We start from the raw sequence: 19,049 nt of genomic DNA on the forward strand, positions 1-19,049 counted from the left end.
GTGATGTGTACATAGGGAAGTCTTTTCATATATGTTTATATTTGGAGAAAGATAAAGAGGCAAAGGAGAAGAGAAGAAACCTTCAAGATCAAACTCAAGTTTTCCAACACAGCTTATAAAAAATACATTTTCAGTTTCATTTTTTTCCATCTCCTAGTCTCAAAACGGGGCATAATAATAACATCTGGAAGATTGAAGTGACATTATCTATTTAAAGTTTCTACCTGGCCTAGCACCTGTTACACAGTTACACATAACAAATGGTGTAAGAATTGAACAATTTCTAAATACATTCCAGTGTAGGGCATAAATGCTGACCTGCCAGTGGATAACCAAGAGGGGCGGGAGAGTTTCAGGGAAACAGAAGATAACTGTGAGGTCCATCTTCCCCGGAACGCTTTTCTGCAGGTGAAATTTTAAACCTCTTAGTTGTGGACTAGGTGATTTACTTAGCTTCTGTTTCTTTGCTACTTTGCAAGGCCCAGTGAAAATAAAAAGTAATGTGGATTGAGTTCTGCACAAGATCACTGTAAAACTCTCTCAAGAATCCAAGGAAAGCTGGGATCCTATGCTATGGGAACTCAGAGGAAAGAGCCTGCTTGCCTGAGCAGACAGTCCTGGGGCTCCTTGGGCTTTTTACTAAGTAGGACCTGGTAGGCGCTGCCTCTCAGGGACAGACCCCAGCTTCCTAGTGCTTGGCATTTACATGAGTTGGGTCCCTGGCTGCATGGCCAATTCCTATGAGTCCTTCTAGTCAGGTCACCAACTGCAGATCTTCTAACTTCTCTCCAAAGTGATTGCTCTTGGGACCACAGCGGAGGATGAGGGGGAAGAGCCCTGCGTTTCTCTAAGACCAGGGTTGGTTGGTTAAAGGAGGGAAAGCTCAGAAACCAATATCTGTTGATAAAGACCTTGTCTATTCAAATGTGTTCCAACCTGACCACTTGATCTCTTCTAGTCCTGACCTTCTCTCCTTTTTGGACTCTAGAGGGAGATCAATATCTTATGCAAACAGGAAAGGGATTCTCCTATCAGATCCCGACCCCCAATCTGAGATGGATGACTTACAGCAAGTGGAGAAGCCAAGATTGAATGAGACAATGAGCAGATAACAAGGTGGGGTGACTAGCTAGCCCCAGTTTTCCTGGGACTTACTTTGTTTTAAAACAAGGTCCCACAGCTAGGGGTGTAGCTCATCAGTGGTCAGCACTTAGCATGCAGGAGGCCTTCAGTTCAACCCTCAGAAGCAGAAAGTCTCAGGCTACCTTGTGTGGCTGGAGCCCTAGGACATCCAGCCCGGCTGCTACTCTCAGAGGGCACAACAGTGCAACATCCGTCCTGTGCAAGAGTGAGATTTGTGTGCCTGCAAGGAGAGCAGGAGCCCCTCAAAGCTTGCCCCGCAGGGCTTTCCCCGGCCTGGAGCAGAGCTCACTGGCACCCACCAGGCCAACTGCCATTCCCCTCCTCACCCACAGCCAACAATCTGTGAGGTCCTTGGAATCACTGTGTCCAAGAAACTGTTTCCTTGCTTAATGTGCATGAAGCTTAGCCTTATAACAGAAGCATGCCAAAAACATCACTTTTAGTTTATTTAAATCAAGTTAAAATTCCACTCTAGATCCTTATCCACAAGATGGTGGAAGTTCTGTCTTAGTCACGGCTGATGAGCAGGCCCAAGAGGATCTTGTGTGTTAGTTCACCCTGGTCACCACATCTTCCCTGCCTTTCTAGTCTTCGAGGGTGATGGTACTCTGGTCCTTGTCCACTTGGACAAGGCTCACCCTGCTGAGTCTGGAAGCCTGCACCACCCCCAGCCCATAATCTGCAGGGTCCGTCTCTTCTGATGCCATCAAGGAAGTGACAGAGGGTGAACTTCGCTGACCTTGAGTCTCTTCCTGTCTTGGGGAAGTGCGCAGAACAGCAGAACCCTCCTCTTCCTTCTTTCTGTTCTGTAGGAAGTATTCCTGTTTCCTCAGGATTTTAATAAAATCTCTCCAATAGCTTTAAAGCCACCAACTTCAAAACATTCTGTTTTTGTCCTGCAGTTTCCTCTTGTAAAAGCTGTCTGCTAGAAATAGAGTTGAGCAGGCAAAGGCAGATATGAGGAACAGGAAACTAGTTGGTAACTTTGTGAGTTACTCCCCACTCCTCATCTGGGGGAGCTTGGACCTCAAGCTGGAAAAGAAGCATCCTTCTCTCAAAACTGGCCACAGGGTGAGCCCTTCTTAGGCTACTAGCAAGTTCAGCCACGCAGGGGACTATTTTGGAGATGGCCTATTTCGGGGATCCCAGCTTCTAACACAAGATTAGAAGGTATAGAAGACCTGTCCTGTCCTGGGCTTCATTCATTCACTCTTTCACCCGAACACATCTTGGGCCCCAAGTGATACCTGTTTAGCAGTACCGCTTGACCCGTGATCGGAGACAGGAGGTGGCCAGGAGAGCACAGCTTCTTCTCAGGAGTCCCAGGCTCTGTTCCCACAGTCCAGACGCCCTCGTGTCTTTTGTTTGGGATCCTCGGAAGCAGAGAGAAGCTGCTTGTTTCAACAGGTGTCACAAGAAAAAGGAGGCTTCATCCTTCTATAGAGAAACTTTGAAGGGGCTGTGAAGCGGCCTTCCCTTCATCTTGACTGGGATCCAGCCAAGAAAGCCTGTTGAACAGCAAGACTGCAAAGGCCTCTCCGGTCTCTGCCAGCAGAGTCAGACCATTGAGTCAGATCTGCCCTTTTGCCTTGACATCCTAAACCGAAGGTTGCCATCTAGGAGCCTGACTTACTTCAAGTACAACCCCGCCTGACCCGAGCACATCCCTTGTGGCATTTCCCATTAGGCACAAAGATCCCTAAGCCCACAGTGAATTCTGACCTCTGACCAGTGACACTCCCTTCCCCTCACATTCCATGGGGAGAAAATTCCACACATATTCATCGAGTTACTCTTGAGTGAGATACAAAAGAGCTGCTGTGTGGCCTGGAAATTGGCATTTTCATTCTTGATTTCCAGGAAAATCAGGATCTAAACTCTTGGAACAGCCTTTGAGATCAGGACCTGGTGCCGAGTTCTCCCCAATTCCCCGTTCTTTGGTAGAGAGCAGATCTCCCCCAAGAGCCCGCCCCTTTAGTTTGCTGCATCCTGGCACAAGCACGAACACAGGTCTCTCCAGACATGGAACAGAAACTGTGGGAAACCAGGACCAAAGGCCCTGGGTGAGCCGGCCGGTTTAGGATGCAGGAAGCTTTCATTCTTCTTCCCATCCCTGAAACAAAACCCGCTGTGTAGGGATCTCTGCTGCCAGCTGCTTTGTCTGTCATATGATCATGGAAGGCAGGCAAATTAATTCTGATTTAAGCATTCCTTTCTTCAATCAACCTTTCAACGGTGCCCATATTAACATGGCATGTATTTGCCCTAGAGACACTTGCAGTCTAAAAATACCTTACTTTTATTCTATTATTTCTTTAAATAACATAAAATTTTAAAAACATGCAGCATTTAAAAGAATCTTGAACTCAGCAATCACTCAGTAACTGTTAGTTGTTATTCATTCATGAATTATAAAATTGTCATCAAGCACTTGCCACGTGGCAGGCCCTGTTCTAGGGCTGGAGTAACAGAGAAAACAAAGTATTCACCAGCACTTCACTATCTAATGGAGGAGACAGAGAATAAGCACTTTAATTATGTTTGATGGATTATCTCATTTAATTCCTAGAACACTCCTATAAAATAGAATCACTATTCCCATTTTAAAGATAGGGAAACTGAGGCTTAAGTGGATGGTATGGTGGTTTGTCCGAGACCACAGACTGACAAAGCAGGGCTTCCTGCAAGTCTTCAGATCCTCATCCAAAAGAACCAGACAAATGAAAGTAATGACTAAGTCACTCAAAGCAGGGCATGAAAACAGAGAAAACAGCATGTGTGCTATGCTCTGAATCAGGGGCAGGACTGGGTTAGGTGGGCAGAAAAAGTAAAGCTCTTTGAGCAGCAAAGAAGCTGTTAAACATTCAGTGGTGGAAGCAAGACTTTTGGGGAGCAATTTCTGGCTGATCAGAATAGGGTTTTGTTTATTTATTTATTCTTACGGGTGTGGGACCCAGGGCCTTGTGTGTCACAGGCAAGTGTTCTACCACTGAGCCACATCCAGAACACTGAGTCTGTCTGAGAAGGTATGGGCTTTTGCACAAGCAGGTAAAAATCGTTAGGTGTAATGATTGCCTGTATTTGCTGCTCTCAGGAGTATTTGCATTTTAAACAAGTAGAGCCCAATATTTAACCCGAAGAATGAAATGCCAGAGATGAAACTTCAGGCACTGTGACAGGCCAGTGAGGGCGCAGGTCAGAGTTGAGCTAGCATTTCCCCTTTTCTCTCTGCCTCCTCAAAGCCCAGCATTCCACAGGCTGGTCCTAATTGGCCATACGCTACATTTTTCCAGCCAACCAGTCATGGGCTCACTGCTTCTTCTATCCACCAGCTATGGGAAAACCACCAAAGAAAATAAACAGAGGAAGAGCCTGGGGCATGAGCTACTCCAGAAGAAATCCCAGGGCCCCAGGATAAATGGAGCGAAGACAAACATTTGGTTATTCAAGCTCAGATGGTTTTTATCAGACAGTTCAGCCCCAGTCAGGCCTGGTGGACTCTGCTGCTCAGGGATTAGGCCCCCACACTGATAAGGCTGAATTCACAGGCACAGGGAAGGGACCCTAACTCCCACTGTGTGGGACTCGGATTGTTCTCGTGTGAAAGATGCTATTGTTTGAGCCTTTAGGCTTTTGGCTTCAGTCTGGAACCCCGGCCTCTCACACTCCTTACTGACCTGGCGTGATAGAAGGGTGATTTCCTGTGGGAAGCCCCTCTGAAGAATCATTTGCCATCCTGGAAATGCATACCTGGAAATGCTAGTTCAACACTGACTGGACTAACCCCCATCCAGACTTCTCTCTGGGGCAGGAGCCAGAACATTGTAGAGAGTTCTCTGCTGAAATGGGTGGAGCAGGTTCCCCAAATTCTTTACTTACTGGGTTGCTTCTGCTGAAAGCTCTCTCCTTGCACCCGTTCTTAACCATACAGAAAGATGTATGACCACACTCTAGGGGGCGATATAGAGCAATGAATTAAGCACTTGGCCTGTGGTAAACCTGAAGAGCATATTTTCAGTCAACATTTTCAAACCAAAGAAGTTTTAACCCACTAAAATATGACTCTTATCGATGGATCTATCTGCAAGAGGTGATAGAAAGAATCCTTAAAGGGCACCAGAGTGGGTTCAAAGAACTCACTAGCTATGCAGCTTAGACAAGATAATGAATCTTCATTGCATCTTGGTTTCCTCATCTGTGAAATTAGAGCAAAGGCTCATGTCTTGGAAGACAGGGGTTATAGAGATTAAGTGTATTAATAAGTAAAGGTCCGGGGGCTGGGGATTTGCTCAGCGGCATTAAAAAAAAAAAAAAAAACAAAGTAAAGCTCCTAGCACTGTGCCCCGCAAATGGCAGATGTCTTATAAATGTGTCTTTACATCCTTACTGATTCCCTCATCTCTGGCTGTCCTCCTAAGTCCCAAGTTGGCCCAAGTCACTGGTGTCTTGTACCTTGATTCTGACCCCACGGAGACTCTTACCACTTGGGCCTGGCAGGGCAAGTCAGTATGCCTTGGATTCTGTGGCTCTTGGAGGTGAAGCCTCTCTTTAGGACACTCTAATGGCTTCTCTGCGATTAAGAGGAAACCCACTTTCATCATGACCTGGTTCTTGCTTGCTCTGCCTACCTCTCTGTGCTCCAGGCCTAACTGGTTTCCTTTGTGTGACCAGCTTTCTCTCTTAAAGGCCCTGGCCTCGCTGGAATGTTTTTCCCACAGTTATCCTTATGCCCACCTCCTTGGCGCTTAGCTTCCGATTTAAAGACCATGTTATTTTATATTTAATATCCCACTTAGCTCTACCTAATTTTTAATATATTTATTTGTTTATGATGTTTCCCCCTAGAAAGTAAGCTCCAAGAACATATTTTTTAAAACACTGTTTTCACCAACACAAGAGCAGTACCCACCGTGTCACCACTCACCATAAACGTTCAGTGGAACTTCTCTGAATGACAAAAGTGGAAGGGTACAACTTGATTAGAGAAACGTAGCCCATGAGATAGTTTGCTCCCACAGTGAAATGAGGTCCAAACTTTTGCCAGGTATTAGTCGCCCATTAATAATTTTCCTTTAATAGTTATAGATAAAATTGAAAATGATCTTTTGTTTAATGTCACCCAGTAGATTAGTGATCTATCCATGAGATCTATCCGAAGCTATATCTGTGTGTTTTTAAGTTTTTTGAAGCCATATCTATCTTGATCAGCCTTGTTGTCTGGTTTCCAGGGAAGATCCTGACTAAGATCACAGGGCATCTACCTACTCAACACATCCCAGAAATGCAGCTCGGCATGTCTTAAAATTCATGTCCTGGAGGGGTGTTGATAACGCCACATTTATTGCAAGAGATTTGCTGCCTGGCTCATGAATGTTCTTTCTCCCAAGGCCAAGCTGCTTCCTGCCTCAAGATGTCTCATATCCTTCCCTCAGATTCCCCACACTTGGAGAAGAGGGTCTGCCTCCTCCCACTTCCTCTCTCCTTTTCCACCTTACCTCGCCCCAGGAGCCTTTGACCAGAAGATGAAAAGATACGATCAAAGTTATGTCTGTGAGCAGGAAGCTAAGCAGGATGAATGTTACAGACCCCCGCCTCTGTGGCAGAACACAGGCCGGGATAAAGTGAGACGGTCACCGTGTGCCGGGAGAGGACACCGTGCCCCAGTCCTGCCCAGTGACGCTGGACAGCGTGAGGGCACACTGGTCACTTTGGGAGGGGAATTTACTGAGCAGGACACTGTGCTATCTTGACTGCTCACTCCCCACCCCCAGGGCAAGACCCACTGAGAACTCTTCAGGCAGACAGAAGATATGGCTCATGCTAGAGCAGATGCTCAGTCCTAGGGCTCTGAGCGCCCTTGGGTCAGGTGTCTGCTTAACCATTCCTCAGGGACAGGGCAATGACTCACCCTTGCTAGAATCCCAAGCTGCTGAGGCATTGGTCCTGTAGGGATCTCATTTTGACCTCGTCCCAAACCAGCTCAGTGTTAGCAGTTTAGGCAATCACCTATGTGATTTAAAGCAGCAATTTCCAAAGGCAGGTGTGTATCAGAAAGAGTAGGAGTAATATATTTTGTTGGTGATGGGTTTATTTTGTTTATTTATTTTTCACAAATCAGACTTTTTGTCAGTGTAGGTGTGGTGGCACATGCCATCCTCCTATGCACTGTGGGAGTTTGAGACGGAAGACTGCACCTGCCCAGTCTGGGAAATTTAGCAATTTAGTAAAAGCCTGTCTCACAAGGCGGGCTGGGAAGTTTCTGGGTTCCATTTGTAGTACGACACACACGCACACAAGATTTTTCTCCCTGTTAGAATTCAGAACTTGAATTCAGACGCTCCGTCTGCTGCCTGCGGCCCATCGGCTTGCTCAGCCTCTCCTTGTATCTCCCACCAGGAGCATTTCGGGAACTCCCGCCTTCACCCTGCAGCCCCGCGAGCTTTCAGTTCAAACTTGGGTTTCTACAGCACTTCTACTTTTATAACAAAGACATTGTGAAGATGATGTTAGGAGATGGACAGACCTTTTCTTTGCCATTTCCTGAAGCATGTCTGGAATCAATTTCCTGACTGCATGCTTCAGGTCACTGTCTGCATCCCTCTGGCCATAATTTCCATCATCTTCTTCGGATCTGGCAGACTTAGTGCAGAGCATAGGAAGCCTTCCGCATCTGACTGCTGCATTTGCAAATCAAAGCAGCACAGAGAGGATGAAGCGCGTAACCCCAGAGCCTTGCAGCAACATGAACTTCAGCCCGCACCTTCTCAAACAGATACTGTTTACTGTGGAGCACACATTTTGTCCCTAGCCAGATCCATGCCGTGGAAGTCAGGCAGTGTTTACCATAAGCACCCGTAGTAACTAGCGTATAGCTTCAGTCTCCTAAATGCAGATTCATCACTCTGCCAGTCAGCAAGGCTCACTTCAAACACACAACCCTTGAAGAGGTCAGAAGCGATTTCGGTTACTTAAATCATTGTGACTGGTGCTTTTCCAGTCTTTACTGCATTGAACACAGCTGGGACTTTCATTTTATACAATCTTTCTAACAAATGCATGAACGTTTTCATCTCAGCTCCCCTTTTGCTGCCTCTTATAAAGCACTTGTTCTTGCCAACCACTGTGGTGCTGCTCAGAGATTTTAAAAGGTGGAAAATACAACTCTCATTCTCAAAAATTTAGGTCTATGGGGCATAAGTGATGCAAGCATAAATAGCACGGCAAACAAGGTTTCCCTGAAAAGGGAATATTTAATAAAGTAGAAGGTTTTGAGCCAAGAAACAATGTAATTTGCCTAACTTCTTAGCATTACCAATCTGGGTATTGGAAATAGACTGAAAGAGGCAAGAGAATAACAGGGAAACTAGAACAAGCCAAATGAAAGATGCTAGAGGTGAAATAGCATCCTGTGGCTGTGAACTTGGTGCTTCAAAACAACACGTTTATTCTCTTACAGCTCTGGAAGCCAAATGCATGCAATAGGTTTCACTGAGCCCAAACCTAGTGTTGGCAGTGTGCTACCCTCCACAGAGGCTTGTGGGAATCTGCTTCCTTGACTTTTCTAGATTTGTAGAGCTACATTTCTTGTTTTCTTGTACTGATGGCCCCTTCCTCCATCCTCAGGGCCAGCAGTACAGCATCTTCAAAGCACTCTCTGCTCAGTCTTTACATCACCTTCTCTCTTCCACGTCAAACTTCTCCCTTGCTGCCCTTCTTAAGCACACTTGTTTTTGCATTAGGGCCTGCCCAGATCACCAGGCCAACCTCAAGATTCACAGTCACATCTGAAAAGTCTCTTTCCATACAGATTAGTCACAAGTCCTAGAGCTCTGGACCGGGACCCTTTGCAGGCCATTATCCAGAGGAGGCTTGAACGAAGGTAAACATGAGAAGTGTCCAGAGTCTTACATTTGTTTTGAAGATAGAGATAATTGGATTACATGATGGGCTGGATGTAGGATGTGAGAAAAGAGAGGAAAGAAGAACATGCTTCGAGCATTACTTCGAGCCATTAAAAGAAATGAAAATAAAAAGGAAACAAAGAAAGAAAGTTATTTATTTATTTATTTATTTATTTATTTATTTATTTTGGAGGGAGGATTGGCTACCATGTTAGGAAGTCCAGGCCTCAAATGTATTAAGTCTGTGTGTCCCATCCAAGTGGCATATTAAGAAGACAACTAATGTATGAATTCAGGAAATAAGTGTATTCTGGAAATATTGATTTGACAGTCATTAGTGTATCTTTAAAGTCTTTAAATGGGATGAAATCATTAGAGGCACGAATGTAAACAGAAAAGAGATCCAGGGATTGAGGTCTAGTGGAGTTCAGTGATTCATGGTCAGAGAGAAGAGGCAGAATCTGTAGACAGAGACCAAAAAGAAGAAAATGCAGAGATAAGTGGAGGAACAGGAGAGGATGCCACTGGAGCCTTGGTGATGAGAGAGAGAAGCAGGAGTTGGGTGGAGAGCTAAGCTACTGAGTAGCGCGGGTACCTTGGGACCGAGGACACACTTCACCAGCTCTACGTCCACGCCTCTTCCCACCCACACACCCTCTAGCATAAAAATGAAGCCACTGCCCTAGTGTCGGGGCAGAGGTACAGAGAGGATCTTCTGTCTCCGACCTGAAGCACTGCAGAGAGGCTGCTGAAGCTGTGAATCTTGTCTCAAGGCCCCTGTCTCCCTCACTCAATTAGTGATTTCCAGGGACAAGCCTGTCACCTATGTGTAGAAAAGAGAAATAAGCAGCAAGGTCTCCATCTGCCTGCCAGCCACTGAGCACCTGGCACCACGACTGATTGGGTGTCACATCGTCAGATCCTGAGTGGAGAGCAGCAGCTAGCTGCACAGATGTTACCTGCAGGGCAGTGTCCTGTGAGGGCTCACTGCTGTTCTGAGCCATTTACAGTGCAAACACTCACATCTCATATGCAAAACATCCATCACACTCTCAGAGTCAGCTGGAAGGCTGACCCTACACTATGCAGTCTACACCAAACTCTCTCAAAACATCTACATAACCAGGCAGCTTAGGAGTCTTCATGTGCACCTGCTTAAATGAATTCTGGTTTGTCTTCTCCCCTCCCTCCTCTCCTCCTGTTCTTTCTTCTCCTTTCTACCTCTTTCTCTGCCATTCCAGTTTCTTCCATTTTAATTCAGAACAATGACTTTCAAACTTGGTTGTATGTTGGAATTGCTTGGAGAATTTTTAAAAACACTGATGTTTGGGTCCCATTCTGAAAGAATCTGGTTTTAAGTGACCTTGAAAGCGAGCTGGGTTTGGAGAATGCTTTTTAAAGCCCCTTAGCTAATGTGCAGACATGTTTGAGAATCAGTTACTGTATAACTGCTTTCATTACACATGACACTATGATCCACATGATGGCCTGAAATTCTTGCCTGCAATTTCCATGGCTTCATAGCCGCCGTAAGATTTGGAACCTCTACATTCCCCGGAAAAGACTTTCAATAACCACACTTCTTATGTCTGACTACACCAGACATAAGAAATGATGTGCCACAGGGCTAGAGAGGAGAGGAAAAGATGAAATGGCGAATACTGAGAAGCCCAGTGCAAAAGTAAAAGCTGTGGTGAGAGGCTCCTACTACCGCCTTGTCCTTCTCTAACATTCCCAGTTGATGGAACAAAGGATTCGGTGCCAGGTTCCTGGCTCGAACGCCTCCAATAGATGCAGTGCATTGTGGAGTGCTTTGTAGCTTCCAAATGGCATGATACAATGGGACTCTGATACGTTACACCTCACTTTTAAGTGCTCTCCACAGCTTCCTCCTGGAGCACTCAAGGCCTTATTTCAGCACCTGAAATTCCAGTTCATTTCTAGGTTTAGCTATAAGCAAGAGGAAAAGTCGAGTAAAAATGAATGGAAATATTGGAGAATTGTGGGAGGAAATCTAGATTCGTTGCTCGCAAAGCAGACTTTGCTCAAGGAGCTGTATTTACTTGGAAGCAAGCTATTTCCTTTTCCCTTCTCCCATCTGAGATCCAAAATTGGAAAGAGCTACAGGGAAACGTGTTCAGGCTAGAATCAAGTCTATCAAATGCCAACATTTCTTGGCTCCTTGAAAATAAAAATTGGCCCAAGTTTCCAGAAAGCAATTTGGTAGTATGTCTTAAGAGTTTGAAATATGTTCGTATCACATCCTTTTACCCAGTTATTTAACATTTTATTTTAAGGAAACAACCAGAGATCTGATAAAAGATTTATGTGTAAAGATCATCAAAGTGTTTATGCATAATTGCAAAAAATCAGAAGACACTGTGTGCTTTCTACCATATAGAAAGCCAGTCTTTCTACTAGCTTATTCTGCTGTGGAATATTATGCTATAGCAAACCATAAAATATATCAATTGTTAAAACTTTTGTTTTTAAATAATTTTTATGATGTGAGCAAATGCACATATCATGCTACATGAAAAAAGTATAGGTAAAAATTTACTTCTTTTGTAGTTCAATCCTCTTGCGAATACATAAACCTAGTAGAGGGGAAGATACTGGACAGAAATATACTAAAATGTTAACAATGTTTACTTGGAAGGTGTGGTTCTGATTAATTTTCTCCCAGATTTTCCAAGCTCATGTTACCTCTATTATCAGAAAAATGTAGTGAAAATGTATTTTTTTTTTCAAAGAAAAGGATATGCTATGTCTTACTGAGGCACCAAGCTTCACTAGGGGATGATCTCAAAAGTAATCCCAGTTATAATCACCACCATCCTGTCACTGCTTGTGCACAGTGACGATTCCAAGCACAGCTGTACTCATGACTGCTCTTGATTCCACAGCAGCTTTGGTGTGGGTGAGCCTGGGGAGCACGTCAGTCCTCTCATGAGTCCAGTTTGGGAAATAATGGTATCTCTCTCACTTATGAGGGTGTCTGCTGGGTAGGACTATGTGTCAATCATGTTATTCTGCAGCCTTGTGAACTCAATAGCTGTCTTAGGAATCAAAGAGGTCTTGCTCAGACATGCAAGAGTGCATTTATTCATTTAGTCTATGTATGTACTTATTCAGCATCTTCTGTGTGCCAGGCAAGATTCTCACTCATTCTACTAATGCTCTTAGGGCTTGTTACTGAAAGTTGCTGACTCATGGAGCTGAGCAGGCAAGTTGAGAACTAAAAGTTCAAGTTCCACATGAAAGAATGGAAGATAGCTCGACCCTACTTGGTGGGTGATTTGGGTCATAGGTTTTATCAAAGGGCTCTCTCTCTCTCTCTCTCTCTCTCTCTCTCTCTCTTACTCTACCTCTCTCTCTCTCCAGATGGAAGTGATTGTTGGGGACTTCGGGATTGTGGTAGTGCCCAGAGATGCAGCTGACACAGACCGAATTATGAATCACTCCTCAATACTCCGCAAATACAAAGTGAGCCTTGTACCTCTCTCCCTGCTTGTGTATCTGTGTGGTGGCTTTTCTCTTGAGAGTCCTGGGAGGGCTGGAGAAGTGCGAGAACAAAAGAAATTTAATGAGAGATGCTGGCAGCCTACTTTCTCTGTTCTGTTTCCAGAACAACATCATGGTGGTGAAGGATGACATCAACCATCCCATGTCTGTTGTCAGTTCAACCAAGAGCAGGTATGTTTGACAAATGGCCAGAGAGACTGGTCACACTGGCTTACCACTCTCCGTGTAGTTTTCCATAGCCAAAGGCTTAGAGGACACATCAAGAGGTCTCTTGCTGACCTAGTATTCAGCTTCCCTGTTTGGATTCATTTATTTGTCCCTAACCTTGTCACTTACCTTCAAAAGAGAAAATAGAACATTAGCTAATCTTAGCTAGTTTGAGAGGAAATAGGATGTTTTTAGTTGTTTATTTTAGTGTGAGATCCTACAAGATAATGTATTAATAAAGATACAGGCCAAGCTGCCATAACAAAAAGATCCTGATATATAGAGTTTTTATAAGGTAGGTGTTTAGTTCCTTCCTGTGAAAGTCCAAAGGAAGTGAATCTCTGGTCTCTTCAGTATGAAGCTTCCATCTCCGGCTCCACAGCAGCTGCTGTGACTGTTCTCAACAGCAGGAGGAGAAAACCTGACGCAAGAAGCTTTGTTTTCAGAAGTTGCTTGTATTGCTTCCCCTTGCATTCCACGGGCTCAGCGATGATGGAGGCTAGGAAATAGGATTTATCACTTGGCAGTCATTTATCCAGATAAAGGAAGAGGCTGTATTACTAACCCAAAGAGGAGATGATTACCAGGAGCCAGTTAACATCTCCACCACAAACCCCAGTGGAAATGTCCAGTGCTATGGTGAGATATTTAGGATATGGAGGTTTGGAAATATAAAACTGAGGGCCATTGGAAGTGTTATTCCCAGTGTGGATGAGCTCACAGAGAGTGTCAAGAAGAGAGAAAGAGAAAGCATCTATAAAGAACACTGTAAGCATGCTAGCATTTTGAGAAGATTAAGGGGTAGTCACCACCCCTGGCAATGACAGCTCAGGAACTAAGGCAGAGTAGCTCCCAATATGGAAAGCGTTGTCATCTGTGTCACATATCGAGAAATCTAGTAAATCCCTGACTTAAAAGTCTACTGGACTTCATTCCAGAAAGGCAATTATGAAGACACTTATAAGGGTGGAAACAACTGGGAAATGAGGGCAGAAGCCCAAAGACGCTGGAAAATGAGTGGACATGGAGGAAAGAGTGTGGTTCCAAACATGACAGCACCTTAGGTGCACCCTGTTACACATGGATCCGAATTCCCATGACCACTGAATCAGAATGTTCTCAGCTTGGGCTTAGGAATGTGCCTCCCAGATGAGTCTGATGAAGTTGGAATTGGTGGGAACCACCTAGATATGTTTATGAAGTGTTTTATGTGCAAGGTAACCCTTGGGACCGGCCTTATAAGGTCAGGACAGTGTGTGTGTTGAAAATGAACCAGTCTCCAGGGAGATCTCACAGGGCAGGGCTCTGAGGCCTTTTAGAATCTAGATATCTGGAGGAGTATACGTCTTTTCACAAATAGCTCCTTAGAGTCTAACATTCCCAAGACTATCATAGACGCAGAGACAAGAAGCAGCTAGAGACACAATGAAGAAAACTGTGTAAACTAAGTTTATCTCTGGAACCTTCATACCTGCCAGAGCTTTCCCTCCACGGGCTTCCAGCCAAAGGCTCCTATAGGAAAAAGCTGTGGTCAGTCATAAGAATCTCCTGGGAGACTGATTTTTGTGACAGCAGCATGCAAAGAAACACAAGAGATGGATAAGTGTATCTTAAATATACACGTAGAAAAGTATATTTTAAAAAAACCAGGTAATATATTAAAATGCCTAGTGTGGTTATTAACATTCTTGCATAATGACTCTTTTAATCTTCTTAATAGCTGAGTAGAATTGACTTAAATATCACTTCCTTTTAGAGAAGCGGGACTAAAGAACAGTGAGTCTTCAATAACTTGCCCAGGGTCTCTCACTGTGGCAGAGTCACAATGTCCCTGGTTTGGGGGAAGATCTGTGGAAGGAAGAGGGCACTTCCTAATGGCAATACTGTTTACTCAATCTAAGCAAAGGATGGTGATGGGGTGTTGGGGAGACACCTGTAAGTGTTTCCCCCGAAAGACAGAGTGCAGGCCAGTACCACTGTCTTGCGTCAGTTTCAAGCATGGCTGTTTCTCAGATTGACATCTCTTTTCCTGCAGGCTGGCCCTGCAGCACGGGGATGGCCATGTCGTGGATTACCTGTCCCAACCAGTCATCGACTACATCCTCAAGAGCCAGCTGTACATCAACGCCTCTGGCTAGCAGCCGCTCAGCTGTCTGCTCCACTCTCCCCTCGTCCTCTGCCGACACATCGGCCCCTCCAATCTCTGTGGGTCCCCCAGTCTCTCTCCTGCCTCTGTTTCTCCATCTTCTCATCTTGACTGTTCTCTCTACTGCTGACTTAACCCCCCACAGTGTGGGGGACCTGCATTCCCCATTCCACAGTCATCTTTGGACAAACTTTCCTCTAGTCTCTGGGTTGGGGGTGGGAGAGGGAATAGGGATTAGGGATGGGAGTTGGGGGAAGTGCAGTCCTTGGAGATGTACTGATACTCATTTCCCAGCATGCTCTAGAGAGGCGGCTCTGGGGCCCATCCTCCCAGCGTGTTCTGTGGAGGCGGCTCTGGCTCTCGCCTTCCCAGCATGCCCTTTAGCACAAAGGGCTATTTTTTTTCTTTCTATTTATTTATTTTTCCTGTTCACTTCTTGTAGAATTTGGATGAAATCAGTGTCTATGGTTCTTTACGTTTGTAGTAGTCCTAATGCACTCCTGTGGTATGACTTCCCTTCCGGTAGGACACTGTAGCCAGCCTCAGCACTTGGGAAGTGCGTGAGGGCCATGCCCAGCAGGGAAGGCTGAGCCACCTCCACTTCCCCCACACACGTCTACACACAGCAGCAGCAGCAGCAGCAGCAGCAGCAGCAGCAGCAACAACCTTTAGTCAGGAGTCAGATTTCCAGGTTCCAAAACCTGTAAATGAATGCTGGAATGGTAGGGCTTCTCAGACTTTGAGTTCATCCCCTTAGTTTCAAAAGACCAGTTTCCTGATGCCTTAGAGCTATAATTACACAGAGCCAGTCTGTACTCATTTCAGTACATTGATCTACATGGGCTGTGGCCAGTTGTCATTGTGTGGGTTTCAAATGTCAGCCCAGGAGCCTCAGCCGTTGGATACCATGCTTAGACCTGTTCTTGCATCTGAGAAAAATCACATAGGCAAAGCCAAAAATCCTGATAACCAAGGGTGTTTTTTTTTTTGTTTTTTTTTTTTTTTGTCTAAAAAAAATGCTAGGAATTCACTCAACCCTCAAGATCTTCACTAATTAGAATTATTTATTGCCCACTTGGCTCGGGATTGTCTCTGTCATAATGGAAGTCCAAAATAATCTAGGAGAAATTTGTTGCCTTGAAAAGAACTGATCTGTCTCAGTCACTCCTTAGGTTGTGTTGAAGTCCAGTTTTTTTTTGAGAAACAGTACCTGGTTTGTGGGCCTGGTCCCAACTCCTGCACAGCCCAAGGAGACCCTCCTGATGAGGGAATGGATTCAAAAAAGAGAGATCGCAAAGGCATCAGGAGCCACTGAGCTATTTCACTCATTTCTCCTTCATTCTTTTCTTCCTCTCTGGCCCTGGAGAAGCATTCGATAGATTATGTTCTGCATATTAAGCCTTCCCTCATGTCCTTCTTAGGGAGCTCAAAAGAAATGACTCTCTTTGTATCTCTCATGCAGTCTCTGGCTGTTGGGTTTCTGGTTGTCCTCAGTGGAATAGTCCCCAGGTATCTGGTGTGAACTGTGGTCCAAGTGGGGCTGGAAAGTAGGGACAACAGTGATTGCCACTCATGTCACATCTTCAGCATTTTTCAGTTGTCTCCAGGAAAGAGAAGTGAAGTCAACAGGAAAACATGACAGAGGAGCATCCCAAAGGGTGTTGTGTCTCTTGGATTATAAAAATAATCTTCAGAGAAAGGAAGGAAAACCTTATTTTGGGGCCTCAGAGTCTGGCTAGGAATCGTGGACTAATGAACAGGGGGGAAAAATGTTTAGAGGTCACTTGCTCCAACATTGTCCTTTATAGGCAAAGGAGCAGAAATCTGTGGGTTAAATTGCTGGTCCCAGGCCACACATCAGGTGCAGAAACAAAAGGGTGAAACAAAAAAAGACAGGGAGCTGCAATTCCTAGAGAAAAAAGGTGTTTGGGGAGTTTATGGACAAGGTTTATGAGATCCTGCATGAGCAGACCTGAGAAAGACTGTAGATTCCTTCTGTTCCTTTGGTCCACTCTATTATTCTGCTGGATGCTGGTCAGACCCCATTTAGTCCACGGACCCTGGGAGGGCCTGAGCTGGCTCTTCACCCTCTGTGTGGGGAGGACGGAATGTGGGAGCTGGGAGGGAGAGTGAGGGGAGTGAAGAGGGGCAAGCGAAGTCGGTTTTTCAGAATGAATGTGGCAGGTCATATGCAGGTATAGCACAGGGGTGGGTTAAACACAGCTTCCCTTTAATGACAGGAAAGTGAATTCCCTTTCAGGTAGAAATCCTGTTTCCCACTGTCCTCCATTCTGCCGTTGCTGGAGGAAGATCAGAGTACCTTTCAGAATCCAGGGCAGGGCATGGACTGTGACCAGCAATAGCCAATGCCAGAAAGATGGTTCACAATTTTAAATGGTAGCCCAGGTGCCACCAGATGGCCTCTAGGCATAACTCCCTTCCGGGGCCCTGCTCCTTCGGTTCAAGGCCAACCCATGCCCAGCATGGCCGAGAGAGGGCGAAAGTATGAACTGGAATGATCATGTCAAGAGAGGTCTGAAACCTCATTTCCTGCAACTGATAGAAAAAGATCTTTTCCATTTTTCTGAATGTGGCTGATGAAAGAACAGCCAGGAGGAAAGCCCTTTGTGCTGGTGATGCTCTCCTCAAGAAACGGGCTCCAGGGCGTTCTGTGCTGCGAGCAGGTACCTCAGTCACACACATCCCAGCCCCAGGCCGCTGCTGGGCCTTTAGCTTTCATTCTCCTTGCATGTCTGTGGGATCAGGGAAGAAAGTCTCTTACTGAAGTGCCTGAAACCAGAGCTAGAGCTTCTCGAGATGCGGGTCTTCCTGTCTCCTGTCTCGGCGTGGCTAGCCTTTCCCCAGCAGGCTCTAGTCTCAAGCTCCAGCTTCTCAGAAAGAATTAAAGAACTTGCTGTTCAAATTAAGTTGAAAGTAAGACTAAATAGTCAAAGTACAGCAAAAGGCAGAGAATTACAGGGAGAAACTCGTACTACTGTCCAAATCTACTCTCCCCAAATTGATACATACACACACTTTTTGGGAACTAAAGAGAGAAGCATATTGTGTATCTTTTATTCATCAAAAGAGTAACGCAAAAACAAAACTGCAGAGTATGAAAAGCTCAGGATCTCTCCCAAGGATACAGCAAGGGAGCCAACAGGTGAGATGGGAAGGAAGGAGGGACTGATTTTGTAGCTCAGATACTTAGGACACCTTAGAAGTAGCATCTTGTGATGATGAACATGCTCTGCCAAATTCACCCAGTTTGCACCTCCCTGTAGCTGCCCAGTAAACTCCACTCTTCATGTGTAGTGTAAATTTGGAGTGTCCCAGGGTCTGTCCAGTTAGTTAGAAATGAGTTACAGCTCTTTCCCTCTACCTTCCGTTGAGTCTCTGGGCCCAGAACTCAACTTGAGCTTCTTGGCCCCTTGGGTTGGCATAGAAAGGAGGAAACATTTTTAGAATCATTTTTTTGGATCATATAATTTGCCATTTTAAGAGTAAAATTTGTGTTCTGGAAAACAATTAATGAATAAAAACTACATTCGAGTTGCAATACCATTTCACAGTGAAATATTTTGAGTAAAATTTTGTTGCTAGGATAGTCATGGACAAGAGTTTTATCAGCAAAATGTTTCAATTATGTTAATAAACAAGACAATGCTACTGGAGTGGTGTGTCTCTGGTCCTTCTCTGTGGGTTCTTCTGAGAAGTAACACTTTTTTCCTTTATTTTACTTGACAGAAGATAACAAGTGTAAAAATATACTTAGAAGAGGAGATTTCCTGCCTGGTTCAGTGGATGCCACAAGTATAATGTAAAAGTATTTATAACCACACCCAGGAACTACAAAAGAAAAAATAACTTGCAAATTTTTAAGTGATACCTAAGTTTTTTCAGGCTATGAATACTAGATCTTAGGTCAGGACTAGCCCACACCATCTGGCCTTGGTTAACTTTGGGTCTTTACTGAAACTAACACTGTATTAAATAAAATTATATTTGCTAAAATATATGAAAGATCCTAAGAAAGAAATTGTTAAACTCACCATTTGTTTTGCAATGTAAATGAGCACAAATTAATGGTATGTTAATTGTTCAATCCTGCTGTAGTTAATAGCTCT

The 19,049-nt window shown here is 44.8% G+C and overlaps 1 protein-coding gene across 2 annotated transcripts in view; it reads left to right on the forward strand.

Moving 5' to 3' along the window:
- Nmnat2 (nicotinamide nucleotide adenylyltransferase 2) overlaps positions 1–18,596 on the forward strand; it is a 160,185-nt gene extending 141,589 nt beyond the window's left edge. For both annotated transcript variants that reach the window (XM_003474780.5, XM_063240022.1), the window contains 3 exons: positions 12,429–12,530; positions 12,673–12,740; positions 14,812–18,596. In XM_003474780.5, the coding sequence (XP_003474828.1) occupies positions 12,429–12,530; positions 12,673–12,740; positions 14,812–14,914 (273 nt within the window). In that variant the 3' untranslated portion in view covers positions 14,915–18,596. The remainder of the gene's footprint in view (positions 1–12,428; positions 12,531–12,672; positions 12,741–14,811) is intronic.
- The last annotated feature ends 453 nt before the right edge of the window (positions 18,597–19,049 follow it).

The sequence above is a fragment of the Cavia porcellus genome, unplaced genomic scaffold (genome assembly GCF_034190915.1).
Source record: "Cavia porcellus strain 051 isolate PalLab524CR breed Dunkin Hartley unplaced genomic scaffold, mCavPor4.1 scaffold_29, whole genome shotgun sequence".
Classification (NCBI taxonomy): domain Eukaryota; kingdom Metazoa; phylum Chordata; class Mammalia; order Rodentia; family Caviidae; genus Cavia; species Cavia porcellus.